Here is a 16732-nt window from a genome sequence, read left to right as displayed (position 1 = left end):
TCTGGTTAGTCTAAAAAATTTCTAGATCATCTCAAAATGTTCTAGATTGTTCAAAAAATATTTTAGATTGTTCAAAAAATATTCTAGATTGTTCAAAAAAAATTTGTCGATTGTTCAAAAAAATATATATTGTTCAAAAAAAATTGTCGATCGTTAAAGAAAATCTTGTTGAAAAATGTGGCATATCGTCCGAAAATGTTCTCGATCGTCTGAAATTGTTTTTGATAATCTGAAAAATGTAGCAAATCGACGGAAAATGTTAAGAATAGCTAAAAATATTCTGGATATTCGGAAAATGTTGCAAATTGTCTGAAAATTTCCTAGATCATCAAAGAATGTGATAGATAACACAAAAATGTTAGTAGTTAGTCTCAAAAATTTCTACATCGTACAAAAATGTTCTAGACTTTTCAAAAAATATTCTAGACTGATCAAAAGTGATTACAAAATGTTCTAGATTGTTGAAAATGTTGCAAATCGTTTGAAAATATTCTGAACGGTTTAGAAATGTTCTGATAAGTCTGAAAATATTTTAGATTATCGAAAAGTATTCTGGAACATCTGATAATAATCTAGATTGTTTGAAAATATCCAGTTCCAGATTATCTCGAAATGTTCTGGTTAGTCTGAAAATGTTCTAGATTATCTTAAAATGTTCTGGGTTCGACAATGTTTTGAATCTAAATCTAAATATTGCAAAAAATATTCTAGGTCGTTTGGAAATATTTTAGATCATCTGTATATGTTCTAGGCAATTCAAAAATGTTCGGGTCAGTTTGATAATATTCCGGACTAACCCTAAATGTTCTAGGTGTTCTTAAAATGTCTAAAAAACCGTCAGAAAATGTTAGAAATAAACTGAAAATGTTGCCATGACAAACATTTCCATATTAAAAATTGTAATTTAAGTAATAAAATTTATTCCTATAAAGCAGACAGTTCATCATAATGTCTTTTACAAATTCAAAAATCAGACCGCAGCACTCCATTTTGAAAAAAACCATACATACTTATTCTAAATAACATTATTTATACATTTCATACCGGTTTTTAATCTGTCCATTCCAATAAAAAAATTAAATTCACGGCTTTATAAATCCCTTTGTATTTTTCTCCATATTGTGCCTATTTTGTGTCGAATTAAAATCATAATGTGAAATCGTTCGACTGGTTTCTTTCTTTTCTACAAGGGTTGTTTTGTGGGGATGAATAATAATAATAATAATAGGAATAATAGAAATAATATATACTATACTGTTACTGCTGTATATTTTCGATAGGGTTATAAACGGAGAATCATTTCATTTTTATTTCTAAGTCATGCGTAAGGGATGATTGTGATACAAAATGGAGAATATATATATGTATGTATATATATATATATATATATATATATATATATGTATATGAGTGAGTTCTTGAGGGCGATACATCAAACAAAGAAAAGGCAAAGATTTATAAAATGATCTTTAATTTCAAACGTTTCGACATTCAATTTAATGTCATCATCAGCGGATATTACGTTGGTTGGTTACATCTAGAGAAGTGTACACAACACTAGAGATTGGCACTAACATTTATACAACTAACTTGTCTACACCATGCATTTTTTATAATTTTTTGTATGATGTAAACAGAAAAATGATAGTTTTATTTGAACAAAAATGTAAGTAGAATTATGTAATTTCTGCCACGACTTCTGTACTTTGCGAGTACCGAGACAAGTACAGAAGTCGTGGCAGAAATTACATAATTCTACTTACATTTTTGTTCAAATAAAACTATCATTTTTCTGTTTACATCATACAAAAAATTATAAAAAATGCATGGTGTTGACAAGTTAGTTGTATAAATGTTAGTGCCAATCTCTAGTGTTGTGTACACTTCTCTAGATGTAACCAACCAACGTAATATCCGCTGATGATGACATTAAATTGAATGTCGAAACGTTTGAAATTAAAGATTATTTTATAAATCTTTGCCTTTTCTTTGTTTGATGTATCGCCCTCAAGAACTCACTCATATATATATATATATATATATATATATATATATATATATATATATATATACATATAATAACACAAACGTAGTTGTTGCAGAATATAATTTTATATTTTAGATTTCTGAAAATATAAATATTCTTTTCAATTCGCTCAAATGATTCCTACTCTTTATCACAAATTTAGTATCAAGTTACTAGCCATTTGAAAATTTCATCGGTTACACTTTTCTATATTTATATATTCACTAGTATAGTATAATATATTGTTGAAAGCCTAATAAAATTATCTAACAAACTGTATATAACGTTTAAAAACTTTTCTAACAAAGTTTAATAACAAAAATACGTAAACTTTAAAATTTAGTATACACTTACTAGCCATTAGTGGATTTCATTGGTTACATTTTTCTATATTTATCAAAAATTTGTTCTAAATTTTTTATATACTAGTATAGTATGGTATATTGTTAAAAACCTTATAAAATTATCTACTAAACTGTATATTAGGTTTAAAAACTTTTCTAACAAAACTAAATAAGAAAAATACGTGAAATTTAAAACTTAGTATTCACTTATCAGCCATTGGCGAATTTCATTGGTTACATTTTTCTATATTTATCAAAAGTTTGTTTTAAATTTTTTTTATACTTGTATAGTATAGTATATTGTTAAAAACCTAATAAAATTATCTACTAATCTGTATATAACATTTAAAAACTTTTCTAACAAAATTTAATACGAAAAATACGTGAAAATTAAAGTTTAGTTACAAGTTACTAGTCATTGGTGGTTAAATTTTTCTATATTTATCAAAAGTTTGTTCTATTTTTATCATATATTAGTATAGTATTATATATTGTTAAAAACCTAATAAAATTATCTACTAAACTGTATACAACGTTTAAAAACTTTTCTAACAAAATTTAGTACGAAAAATACGTGAAGTTTAAAGTTTAGTATCCACTTACTAGCCATTGGTGAATATACTAACTTTTTAATTGAATTGCGGACTATCTAAATGTTAATATCAACAGCTAAAACTTTCAGAGAATATTTTTGTATCATTTTGAAACCATTTGAGCCCTTGGGAGCGAAGAAATTCATAAAAATCCATACCAAGGATCACCTTTAAAACTATAAATCGCCAATCGATTACCCACATATAACATTTACACGATTCTCATCTTATTAACAATAATACTATCATTTATCCATGGTTTAAGAGAATTTATTATTCTACTCACCAGAGAATATTTTTACATTTTTTTCCATCACAATGCCGTCTACGTGTATTATGAAAGACTGCCCTAACATAATATAAAATCAGTTGAAAAAATCGTGTTTACAAGCGTGTTAAGAAACGCCCAGTTTTATTATCAAGTCCCTTCCAAATGTATATAATACTTATGTAACAATATGAATCACAATTGCCGACACTTCATAATTTGATAGATGACAAAATTCAGGGATGTCGAACCTAATAAAGGAACTAGTGGTGTATGGCATCGTGCCTTAAGGCAAATTGCTGAAACTTCCCGTACCGTAATGAAATATTCGAGAAATTTTAAATGCTATATTACAAATACTGTAACTTTCATTATTTTTACTATCCTGTTTGTTATATCTGAGCAAATCAAATGTAAATTAGAAATTAATTTATCTCTTATCGTCATTTCATTTCGAATTCAATTTCAAAAAAAATAGTTGCCTAATTTGCACAAAATTGAAAAAGTGCTCCCGTATAGTCACATTCTAAACGCATTCGCAAATAATTCTGTGCGACACTTTCACTTAGACTGTGCTTCGCTGGGCAGCATTTTCACATTTTTCAATTATTTTGTTGAAACAAGCAGAAAGTTCTTTGAATCATTTAAATCGGACGCTCAGTTCTCTCAAAAACTGCCATTTTTTACATATTTAGCTTTACATATTTAGCTAAAATTGGAAAAGTGATCCAATGCATAAACAGTCTAAACGCACTTGGGTAAACATTTGTACCAGAGTGGCGCTTAGACTGTGCTTAGACTGGGTAATTTTTGGAATTTTCAACCCAAAATTACATTTTTATAAGTAACATAAAGTTGAATTTTTTTAATGCGATTTTTTGAGAAATTTTATTCATGCCATATTTTGAAAAATTTCATATCATTCTTTGAGAAATTTTATTTGTCTTTTCTTGACATAAATATATTATTATTTTGAGAAATTTTGTTTATGACATTTTCCAAGGAATTTAATATTTATGACATTTTTGAGAAATTATATTTATGCCATTTTTTGAGAAATTATATTTATGCCATTTTTGAGAAATTACATTTATGCCATTTTTTTGAGGAATTACATTGATGCCATTTTTGGAGAAATTTTATTTATGATAAATTTTTGATGAATTTAATATCTATTTCATTTTTGAGAAATGATATTTATGCCATTTTTGAGAAATTTTATTTATGCCTTTTTTTGAGAAATTATATTTATGCCATTTTTGGAAAAACTATACTTATGTCATTTTTGAGAAGTTTCATTTATGCCATTTCTTAAGTAATTTAATATTTTCATTTTTGAAAAATTATACTTATGTCAATTTTGAGAATTGATATTTATCCCATTATTTTTGATATTTGAAAAAAATATTTTTTGGTAAATATTTTTTTTTTAATTTTAGGATCAATTTTTTTTGCTTTTTAAAAATAAATCGGTTTTTCATACTGTCAATACAAGCAAAATATTGTGTGAATAATTCTAATTAGATAATCCGTTCTCTTAAAAAACGTAGACGAAAAGTTGTATCCACACATGCATACATTGTACATTATATACACACACACACACATGAGGTAAGAATAATAACATTCTAGATCCTCCCCCCACGTTTTAGTCAGTATTACACCCAGGCGGTATTGAGTTCAATATACCCAGACAAAAGACCTAGTTTGGGGTGCATAAAGGCATTTTCTTCGCTAAACAAAAAAAAACACACACACATCCATTTTTTCTGAAGTATGCCAGAATGTTCAGAAACCTCTGAAACGTAAACACATGCAATAATTTTTATATTAGATTTTTGGACGTCAATAAAAAATTGTATCCACACATACATACAAACACACACACACATATCAATTTATTCAAAGATATGCGAATATGTTCAAAAATCCCTGAAACGTAAAGATATGCAAAAATTTTCACTTCCGATTTTTGGACATCAATGAAAAATTATATCCGCACACATATGCATACATTCATTTTCTTTAAGGTATGCCAAAATGTTCAGAAATCTCTAAAACATAAAGATATGCAAATATGTTCACTTTCGATTTTTACTCACACACATATCCATTTTTTCTAAGGTATGCCAAAATGTTCAGAAATCTCTGAAACGTAAAGATATGCAAAAATTTTCATTTGCGATTTTTTGCGATTACTATAACTTACACTAATGAAAAGTTAAAAAAAATCTATAAAATTCGCAAAAAACAAATTTCCTTCGGGCAGTTAAAAATGTCTGAAAAAGTCTGAGTTAAATAAAATCTAAAAATCTGGAAAAAAATTAAATTTCCTTCGGAAATTTAAAATTATTTTAAAAATGTTTCCATCCCCTGTTTATAATTCAAGTGTAAAATGACAATAAAAAAGCGTGACGATTAAACGAATTATATTCTAAAGGCAGCAGCTGCCGCAAATGGCGTTAAATAACAAATAAACTAAATAATAAATAAGTACATTAAAAATTGTGCACGACACATTAAACAATCGTGAAATACTTGTGCACTTTATAACTCATCATAAGTATAATTTGTATGGGAAATTAAAAACAGTAAAATAATTCTCAAATATACTTATATAAAGTAAGTATCACGATGTTTGTCCTGAATGTACTCTTAAACTACTGAACCGATTTTAAATTTTATTGGCTCACTTCTTGTATTTATATACAACTTAGATAATAGGCTATATTAAAAATTTCAGTTCCTATCCAAAATATGAAAATTTTAAAAATTTCTATAAATTTTGACAGAAGAAAACAAAGTACTGTGAAATGACGTCAGTTTTTGGAAACCGAGATAAATTGATTTTAGACGAAATAATTTTACGAGTTTTATGGCACAACAATAAGAACATTTTAAAAGATGCAATTATAATAATGTAATGAAAAAAAATTAACAATTTTGCAAATTCATATACAAACTGTCATTTTGACAGTTTTTATAACCGCCATTTTGACAGTTTTTAAAACTTGTGTTTAAAATTGGTGTAAAAATAACTAGCAAAATCTTTTTTGATAAGTTAATACATGTACATAAGTATACAAATAAATGTATGATTATATTTAATACAATTAACAATATACATTGAAGTAAAATCATAATTTAGCGTGTATGACCAGAATGTACTCCTAAACTACTGAACCGATTTTAAATTTTATTGGCTCACTTTGTGCATTTACATCCAACTTAGGTAATAGGCTCTATCAAAAATCTCAGATCACATTCGAAATACTAAAATCTTTAAAAATTCTATAAATTTTGACAGAAGAAAACACTGTGAAATGGCATTGGCCTATGTTTCTGGATAAATAGATTTCTAATTTATATATTATAACCGACAATGTATATTAGAAAATTATTTTCATTAGTGTTACATTTATGGCACAACGATAGAATCATTTTAAATAAATAAATAAATCAAATTCTGAAAGTTTGTATGTAATAAAGAAAAACAACTGTCAAAATTGTATAAATGTCATATTTATGTAAAAATAATTAGCAAAACTCTTTTTGATAAGTTAATATGTGTATATATGTATACAAATAAATGCATTAATATATCTTATATAATTAATAATATGCATTAAAGCAAAAATCATTAAATTAGCAATTTGTAAACAAAAACCGTCATTTTGACATAGGTCAAAACTATCAAATTTATATTAAAATATATCAAAATTTACCTGACAAAATTACTTTTATCAAGATAAAACATGTACATATACAGACAAACAAATGCATTATTATATCTAATATAATATAATAAAATGCATTAAAGTATAATGAACAAATTAGCAATTCGTAATCAAAAACCGCCATTTTGGCATAATGTATATAAAAATATATCGAAATTTACGTGACAAAATCACTTCCAACACTATAATATGTGTATATCAGTAGACATTATTTATTATTTATTATAATATATTATTATTTATATTATATCTAATAGAACTAATAATATGCATCTAATTAGCAATTTGCAAACAAGAATCGTCATTTTGACATACGTCAAAACCGTCATTTGTGTAAAAATATATTCACAGTTAATTTATGTCTATTTATCTAGTAACATAACATATTTTTTAACAGTAGAGAGATAAAAGAAATATAAAATAACTTACCCTACGGGAAATTAATAATAATTACTAAGTAAAATTAAAACACTTTAGCAATATAAACAATAATCAAGTAATTACTAAATATTATCTTGTCGACATATTGAAAATATAAACAAAGTGACATGCTTAAGTAACTTCACTTCGTTAAAACGCGCGAAATATGAATTCAAATATACAAACATTTGTTTAAGCAACAAAATTATAATTAACAAAATAAAACGTGTATATTTGTTGATAAATAAATACTATATTATCTTAATAATGAAAACAAATACCGAGTAAAACCAAAACACTTTAATAATATAAACATTTAATTACAAGTTGAGATACTAAGAAAATCATCAAAGTGACATGGTTGAGTAACTTCACTTTGTTAGAACGCGCAAAATATGAATTCAAATATACAAACATTTGTTTAAGCAATAAAATTATATTTAACCAGAAAATACGTGTATATTAGTCGATAAATAAATACTATGATATCTTAATAATAATAATATTTACTAAGTAAAACCAAAACACTTTAAAAATATACACTGGTGGAGATACTATGAAAATGATCAAAGTAACATGCTTAAGTAACTTCACTTTGTTAGAACGCGCGAAATATGAATTCAAATATACAAACATTTGTTTAAGCAACAAAATTATATTTAATAACTTAATATATGTAAATGTATATTAAAATAAATGTTTTTTTATGTATCTAAATATATTACAATATCAAATTTATTCCTAAATAAGTAAATTAAATTCATAAATATACTAACTCCATCTACACGACGCCAACTTCACAGCTGATTCTTGTTTACAAATATTCCTACCAGTTCAAATTCCTTTTATATTAAACTAAACGTTAATCTTCATTCAAAATAAAGAATTTAACAGAATCAGATCATTGCACGACACGAAAAGACATCAAGTAATAGTTCTAATAAATATAAATATATTTATAAACATATAATATATATTTGTGTATAAATAATTTAATAATGAAGTCCCAAGATAGACTTCACTTGAAATGGAACGATCACTCAAACTGCTTTTTACAGGCAAGTAAAACAAAATTTATATTTATATGAAATAATATTAAAACTAGTTTTTTTTTACCTTGTAGGCTTTTTTCCAGTATTTAGTCACCGATCGTATGGTTGATGTTACACTATCTTGTCAAGGAAAACTTATTAAAGCACACAAAATTATACTTTCAGCAAGCAGTAGTTATTTTGAGGTTAGGTTACAAATTTTGCACCCAAAATTGTGTTTTTCCATTATTTTCACATAAATATTTTTACTTTAGGATCTTTTCAAGTTGCACAAGCAAAACGAGGTTATTATAGTTCTTAATTCAATTTCTGCACGTCAATTAATGTTAATGATACAGTATATATATACTGGGGAAATACATATCGAAGAAGATGATTTGTATGACTTTTTGTTGGTTGCTGAGCAGCTACAAGTAAGTAATAGTAAATAAAATGTAGCTTTAGGTTTGTTTTTACATTATGGGTTTCTTTGTTTGTTTGTAGATTAAAAGTTTAAAGGACGTACTGTCTAAATTGAATTACAAGGGTACAAATTGTTTACTGAATAATGCTGCAAGCGGTGATGTAGTTGCTGAGGAGAAACTTACAAATGTAAATATACTATTTAATATATCTATATATATATATATATATATATATATATATATATATATACATTTAATATTACATATTTATAATTACCTGTACATTTCAGGTGGATGCTGAGAACACACATAATTTTATCAATGATGAAGAGGTATAACCTTTCTCTTTTAAATAGTTTTAGGAATTTACTAATTTTAATCTATTTTTTTAGCCATCAAGCCCTCCGGATTCAACAAGTACTTCCACAGGTATATATATATATATATATATATATATATATATATATATAGTTGTATTAGATATACAATTTACAATTTTACAATTAAATAACAAAACAATCAAATATAAAAATACAAAGAAAGGATATATATATATATATATATATATATATATATATACATACTAATAATAAAATTAATACTTAATGCAATACTAAATTTTATTATTTTTCTAGACATGTTAGAACCTCAAGAGCAAAATAACAACACAATGCATTTAGAAGATGCTCCAATGTTTCGAACACAAATGAGTATAAAAAAGACTCCAAAAATTCGTATTCGTAGAGCACCCAATGCTTTCATGATATTTTCTAACCAGTGGAGGAAAAAATTAGCAAACGAACACAAAGGTACAGGTTGAGATATTTTTTTCACAAGTTTATTATTGATATTTATATTTATATTTTTATATTTATATTTATATTCATACTTATATTTATATTTATATTTATATTCATATTTATATTTATATTTATATTCATACTTTATATTTATATTTATATTTATTATTCAAATTTATATTTATATTTATTATTCAAATTTATATTTATATTTATTATTCAAATTTATATTTATATTTATATTTATATTTATATTTATTATTCAAATTTATATTTATATTTATATTTATATTATCCTTTTAGAAGAGAGTAATAAAAATATATCTGTACGTCTTGGTTTAATGTGGAAAAGTTTAGATCAAGACGAGAAAGCTAAATATTATTTAGAAGCCAAAAATATGGTTGAAGAATATAAATTGAAGCACCCAGATGCAGGTGAATTTAGTATTGAAAATAATTTTATTGTGATTTGTATAGTTTTTATTCATTTTGTATTTTTTTTTAGATCATTCTAATGAAGGACGTAAACGTAAAAAACGCAAAAGGGAAGTTTTGCAAAAACAGATTAATATTTCATCTGATTTAGAGACACCGATGGTAAGATTAATATTTTTATCTTAATATTAAATAATAATGATCGATCATATTTATTTTTTATGTGCATTTACCATCAATTTATTTATTTAAAAGATTTTTTTTTTTTTTTTTTCAATAATTATTACAACTGCTAATTTATTAACATCAAGTAATATTGATAAATAATAATATAAATTTAAATAAATAAAAGAGCAAAGGATAAAATTTACATGAAAATAATATCCGTAATATGATTTAATGTAAAATATAAGCAAATAATAATAAAAATAAGATTAATAAATAATATAAATAAAATTTCTGAATAATAAAATAATACTAGAAAAATAATAAAATATAACCAAATTACAATAATAGAAATGGTAAGATAATAATAATAATAATTTAAAAGAAGATATTGCTGTTTTTGAGAATAATTTATTGCTGCATTAATATTTAAAAACTGATGCTTTTTTTTACTTTATTAATTTAGAAATTGGAAAAACTATCAAGCGGATATACAGAAAATGATTGTGAATCAACTGAAAGTGCAGATAAAATAAAAGTGGATCCTCAACCAGATTTTCAACCAGGTTTGGTATATTAATAATATATATATATATATATATATATATATATTATTATTTTTCCCAGAACTAAGTGATGTAATAAATGCAATCATCGGAAAAGGAGTAACAAATTGTATTATTGAAAATAATAATATTGTTACTCGAGCTGAAATCGAACCGGCTTTATTTGTAAAGGAAGAAATTTTGCAAGATGATGACAGCGATTAATTATATATATATATATATATATATATATATATATATGAAGACTTTATTGTAAGGAAACAATGTGATAGCAACTTTATTTATTTGTAATAAATCTATATTTCAAACTTATATTGAAATTTTATTTTACTTTTATTATTAGATAATATTAATTAGATAAATAAGACGAAATATTATTGGGGTAGAATAATATTTTTTAGAAGCAGAAGTTTATATTTTGCCAGAAAATCGGATTTACTATGTTATCAAAAAAAATATAATAAGCGAGACACAAATTTTGATTTTTAAGTTTTAATAGTAGCTATTTTTGGTTTTGTTTTTTAAGTAAAATTAGTAAAAAACTAGCTGTAAGTGGAATTCTGTTTTGAGGCAATTATGGCATTGTGCCTTAAGGCAAATTGCTGGAACTTCCCGTACTGTAACGAAATGTTCGAGGAATACTAAATGTTTTCAAATAGATTATTATAAATATTGTAACATTGTCTAATATTTATAAGAAGTATATAAACTGAATTGCAAATTTAAATTTTTTTGTTTAAGTTATATTAGAACTTTAGTCAAAATAAAAATAAAATCTGAATTATTTTCGATATAAAAGAAAAACTAAAAAAAAAAAAAAAAATTATACAATTTTTCTTTTCAAATCAATTATTTTGTTAAGACAAGCAGAAAGTTCTTTGAATCATTTAAATCGGACGCTTAATTCTCTCAAAAACTGCCATTTTTTACATATTTAGCTCCGTATCGTCGAAATGGCTGGACTTGCCTTTGCCAAAAACTAATAAACACTTCTCCCAGTCATTACTAATTGAATGTTTTTTAGATCATTCATATCGGATACTCCGTTCTCTCAAAAAGTCGATTTATATTTTCTGCACTCTTTGCTTCGTATCTCCGAAACGGCTGGACCTGCCTTCGCCAAAAACTAATTAGCTCTTTTCCCTATCAATAGGAATCGAATGTTTTTTGAACCATTCAAATCGGTTGATCCGTGCGCCCGAAAACGTGACTGGAAATTTGTATCCATACATACATACATACACCACACACACATCTATTTTTTCTGAGGTATGCCAAAATGTTCAGAAACCTTCAAAACGTCGAGAAATGTAAAAATTTTCAATTTCGATTTTCGGCCCATTACAAACGGGAAGTTAATAAATTATATGCAAATTTAATTGGCAATAACATTAAGTTAATTAGAAAGTTTTTAATTTTTCAACAAAAAAAATATAACAAGTAAGTTAAATTGATTTTTATGTTAGAAAAAAATTACAGTATATATGTGTTATGAAATAAAGTAAAATTAAAAAAAGTTTGTTTAGATTTTTTTATAAATTATTAACAATATTCGTAAAATTGATATTTATTAATAAATGTTAAAAAATATATAAAAACTCTAAATCTTGTTAAGACAAAAATATTTTAAATAAACTACAATTCATAAATTCATGTTTAAGTTTATAGCTAATTTTCTTGAAGCTCGAGTCATTCTGAATCGTATAGCCCCACATTAAAAAAGTAAGTAATGTGAGTCAAAATTTGACTTTTGGTCGTCGTTTTTTTTTAAAAACGACTTCAATATTTATTTGAAATTCACAATTTGAATTTGGCGCTAAAAGTGTCGAATCAATTTGACAGTTCAACAAAACTTTGTAATCATAATAACGAGTTTTAGGTAAACTTAAGGTAAAATTACATTTACACCTAGTTCTTAGCACTAATTAGTAGTAAAACTAATTAGTTTTTGTAAGTAGATTTTAATATTTAAAAATCCCTCCATACAATTTTACAGTATCGCCATCTTGCCTGACAAACGTCACTTACAACAAAAACAGAGTCAGCGGCACATGTTAAAACTTAGGTTATGTGTTCATTTATAAAATGTGTTTAGTTATATTAAATAATAGTGTTAAAACAGACTTCCGATTAAAAATATAACATTTAATCACTTATCTATTACCATACCTAGATGTCCTTACATTTACTGGACCGTTTACAATTTAAAATACAAACTAAATTTAACCTAACCTATTTGACTGACAACAAAATTGTTTATAAATCCGTAATTAAAGTTTATAAATTTATTATTAACAATGTCCCGGCACGCTATAAGAAAATTCAACTTGGATCTGCATATGGATCCAAGTAATGTTGTATTTTCAATGTTCACCGATGAAGAAATCAAGAAGTTGAGTGTTTGTAAAATTTATACACCCATGACATTCAATAGTTTGGGGAATCCTTTGCCTGGAGGACTTTATGACCCTTGTTTAGGTAATAACCATAACACTAGTAATGGACAATTGTCTATTCATATATAATACACTAACCTTATTGACAAAAATGCATTTTTATAGTTAAATTTTGTTGTTTTTATTCCAGGCCCTTTGGGTGAAAGAAGCGATCCTTGCCAAACATGTTTTCATAATGTCATAGGTTGCCCTGGACATATTGGGCATATCGAACTACCCTTACCAGTACTGAATCCGTTGTTTTATAATATGATACGGTCTTTGCTGAAGATTACATGTGTTACTTGTTTTCGATTGCAAATTCCAGGTATACAATAAAAATAAATATATATATATATATATATATATATATATATATATATTGTTATTTATTTATTCCCCAGATCATGTGAACAAATTGCTTCTTCTACAATTACAATTGGTTAATGCGGGTTATCTCATGGAGGCTCAAAATTTAGATTTATATATGAATGTTACACCTGAGGATAAAGAAAATTATCCAGAGGAGCTGCTGAATAATTATGCAGAGCTTGCCAAAAAAGGTAAATAATTTTTTAAGTAGTTGTAAGTTGTTTTTTAGGGTTAAGACAAGCTGTATGAACTTATAGCAAAAATCTATTTAGATTATTATTCATTAATTTTTGTGAACAATATACAAACATAAGATGGTAAGATTTTTTTGATAAAACATCACTTTTTTTGATAATTCCAAAAATCATCGGACGGTCTACAATTTTTCTGGACAAATTGCAACATTTATTAAGCATTTCATAACATTTTCCAAACAATTTACAACAATTTTAGACAATTCACACTTTGCCTCCCTAAATAAGTTTTACTTCAAATTTTTTTTAGATAATTATTAATTATTTTCTGTGAAGCAAGATTTTTGGGAACACGGTTACAAAAACAGCACTTTTTTTTGATAATTCCAACAAATTGCAACATTTTTCAACAATTTATAACATTTTCCAAACAATTTACAACAATTTTAGACAATTTTTACTTTGCCTCCCTAAATAAGTTTTACTTCAATTTTTTTTTTAGAGAATTATTAATTATTTTCTGTGAAGCAAGATTATATGATACATTTTGGGAACACGGTTACAAAAACAGCACTTTTTTGATAATTCCAACAAATTGCAACACTTTTCAACAATTTATAACATTTTCCAAACAATTAATAACATTTTTAGACAATTCACACTTTACCTCCCTAAAGAAGTTTTACTTCAAAAATGTTTTTTGATAATTATAAATTATTTTCTGTGAAGCAAGATTTTTGGGAACACAGTTACAAAAACAGTACTTTTTTTCATAATTCCAACAAATTTTCAACAATTTATAACATTTTCAGACAATTTATAACAATTTTAGACAATTCACACTTTGCCTCCCTAAAGAAATTTTACTTCAAAAATGTTTTTAGATAATTATTAATTATTTTCTGTGAAGCAAGATTTTTGGGAACACAGTTACAAAAACAGCACTTTTTTTGATAATTCCAACAAATTGCAACATTTTTCAACAGGTTATAATATTTTCCAAACAATTTACAACAATTTTAGACAATTTCCCACTTTGCCTCCCTAAAGAAGTTTTACTTCAAAATTTTTTTTAGATAATCATTATTTTCTGTGAAGCAAGATTTTTGGGAACACGGTTATAAAAACGGCACTTTTTCTTGATAATTCCAACAAATTTTCAACAATTTATAACATTTCCAAACAATTTACAACAATTTTAGTCAATTCACACTTTGCCTCCCTAAAGAAGTTTTACTTCAAAGTTTTTTTAATAGATTTGCATCCACAAAAAGCCTCATTGTATCCAAATAATGTGTTAGCGACATATAAATGGCTTGAGACATACAGAAATGAATAAATTATAATAATTTGTAATGAATAATTTAAAAATATTGTAGAGAGTGTCATTAGAGACAATAAACGATTTTTTAGAGATGTGGTGTGTTAATAGAGACGAACGAAGTTAACAATGTGGTTACTTTTTTCATGACAACGACGCTCCTTTTTTTAAAATTCAGAACTGATTGTTCCCATTTTGCCCTCTACTTTAAAATAGCACAGTTAGAAAAATCTATACTTTACTTCTTTGAGAGATAATTGTGGTGAACATATTTCGTCGACCGATTTAACGCCACGGCTGGTTACACATTTTTGCCCCCTACTTTAAAATAGTATTGTTAAAAAATTTCATACTTTGCTTGGACATCAATCTATGTCTATGTTTTGAGTTTCAATCCTTCGCAAATGACAATGCAGTCACTTTTTTATTACAACGACGATGTATTTTTTAAATTTAGTGCTCGTTGTATCAATTTTGCCCCCTACTTAAAAATAGTACTGTTAAAAAATTTTATACTTTATTTCGGCAAATTGTGAGGCTAATGTTTTGAGTTTTAACCTCTTACAAAACTCTAATAAAAATTAGATTTAACAGAGTAATAACATTTCCAACTTTGTAAACTAAACAACAGTGCTCAAAACCAACAAAAAAAAAACGTAATGACAAAAAGAATACTCCTGGTAAAAAATTGACAATGAAGTCACTTTTTTAAGATAACGATGATGCATTTTTTAAATTTACTGCTCGTTGTACTCACTTTGCTCTCTACTTTATAATAGCACAGATGATAAAATTCATACTTCACTTGTTTTTGAGATAATTGCAGTAAACATATTTTGTGATAGCGACGCTGACCGATTTAAAGCCATGGCTTGTTACACATTTTTTGCTCCCTACTTTAAAATAGCATTTTTCAAAAAAATTTATACTTTAATTCCACAAATTGTTACGCTTATTTTTTGAGTTTTAACCCACTACAAAACTTGTGAGAAAAATTAGATTTAACAGAGTAATAAAATTTCTAACTTCGTATTAACTAAACAACAGTGCTCAAAACCAAAAAGAACTTTACAACGAAAAAAATACTCCTAGTAAAAAATTCAGAATGTGGTCATTTTTTTCATAACAGCAACGTTGAATTTATGTATTTGCTGTGCATTCAGGCGTTTTACACACAAACTGTAACGTCACTCGTCTGTTATGGAGCCGAGTCAAAAACACCCTGTTACCTAACATCGTTTTTTTGACATTTGTGCGGTTTCTGGGTTAGGTTTTCTATCTGACAACCTGAGAAATACGCCTGACTGCACATCAACCGCATGGCTTTTGTCAATATTTAGTGTGGAAAGTTCTTCATAACATAGCCTTGCCATAACATTGGTCTGTTATGCGGCAGAATTAACCCTATTTCTTTATTATTTTCTTTTCCAGGTAACTTTACCCAAAAGAACAAAAACATCGAAGGCATCAGAAGCAACTTCATAAGCCCGTCATAAAACAGATTCAAGTCAAAAAATTTGCATGCATTGCAAACAGCATTTGATTAAAATCAGTGGCATGCATCATAAATGATGATAGAAGTCGCGGCTAAAGATAAAGA

General features: G+C 25.9%; 2 protein-coding genes across 2 annotated transcripts in view; both read left to right on the top strand.

Annotated features, from left to right (window-relative positions):
• Positions 1 to 8261: 8261 nt before the first annotated feature.
• Positions 8262 to 11014, top strand: LOC113388421 (transcription factor Sox-13-like). Its single transcript, XM_026625799.1, has 11 exons — positions 8262 to 8446; positions 8512 to 8625; positions 8695 to 8853; positions 8924 to 9031; positions 9135 to 9176; positions 9237 to 9273; positions 9480 to 9653; positions 9948 to 10079; positions 10150 to 10241; positions 10711 to 10810; positions 10872 to 11014. Exons 1-11 carry the CDS (start codon positions 8387 to 8389, stop codon positions 11012 to 11014), a joined length of 1161 nt encoding a protein of 386 aa, XP_026481584.1. The 5' UTR covers positions 8262 to 8386.
• A 2068-nt stretch (positions 11015 to 13082) lies between these two features.
• The window catches only part of LOC113388420 (DNA-directed RNA polymerase I subunit RPA1-like), a 55315-nt gene continuing 51665 nt past the window's right edge, over positions 13083 to 16732 (top strand). Inside the window, 3 exon segments of the mRNA XM_026625798.1 lie at positions 13083 to 13288; positions 13397 to 13573; positions 13650 to 13808. Coding sequence (XP_026481583.1) covers positions 13108 to 13288; positions 13397 to 13573; positions 13650 to 13808 — 517 coding nt within the window. The 5' untranslated portion in view covers positions 13083 to 13107.

The sequence above is a fragment of the Ctenocephalides felis genome, unplaced genomic scaffold (genome assembly GCF_003426905.1).
Source record: "Ctenocephalides felis isolate EL2017-DRISC unplaced genomic scaffold, ASM342690v1 CF-g0.4_SCAFFOLD_03572, whole genome shotgun sequence".
In the NCBI taxonomy this organism is placed as follows: Eukaryota; Metazoa; Arthropoda; class Insecta; order Siphonaptera; family Pulicidae; genus Ctenocephalides; species Ctenocephalides felis.
The sequence above is the reverse complement of the archived record's forward strand: the minus strand, read 5'-3'. Positions and strand labels throughout refer to the sequence as shown.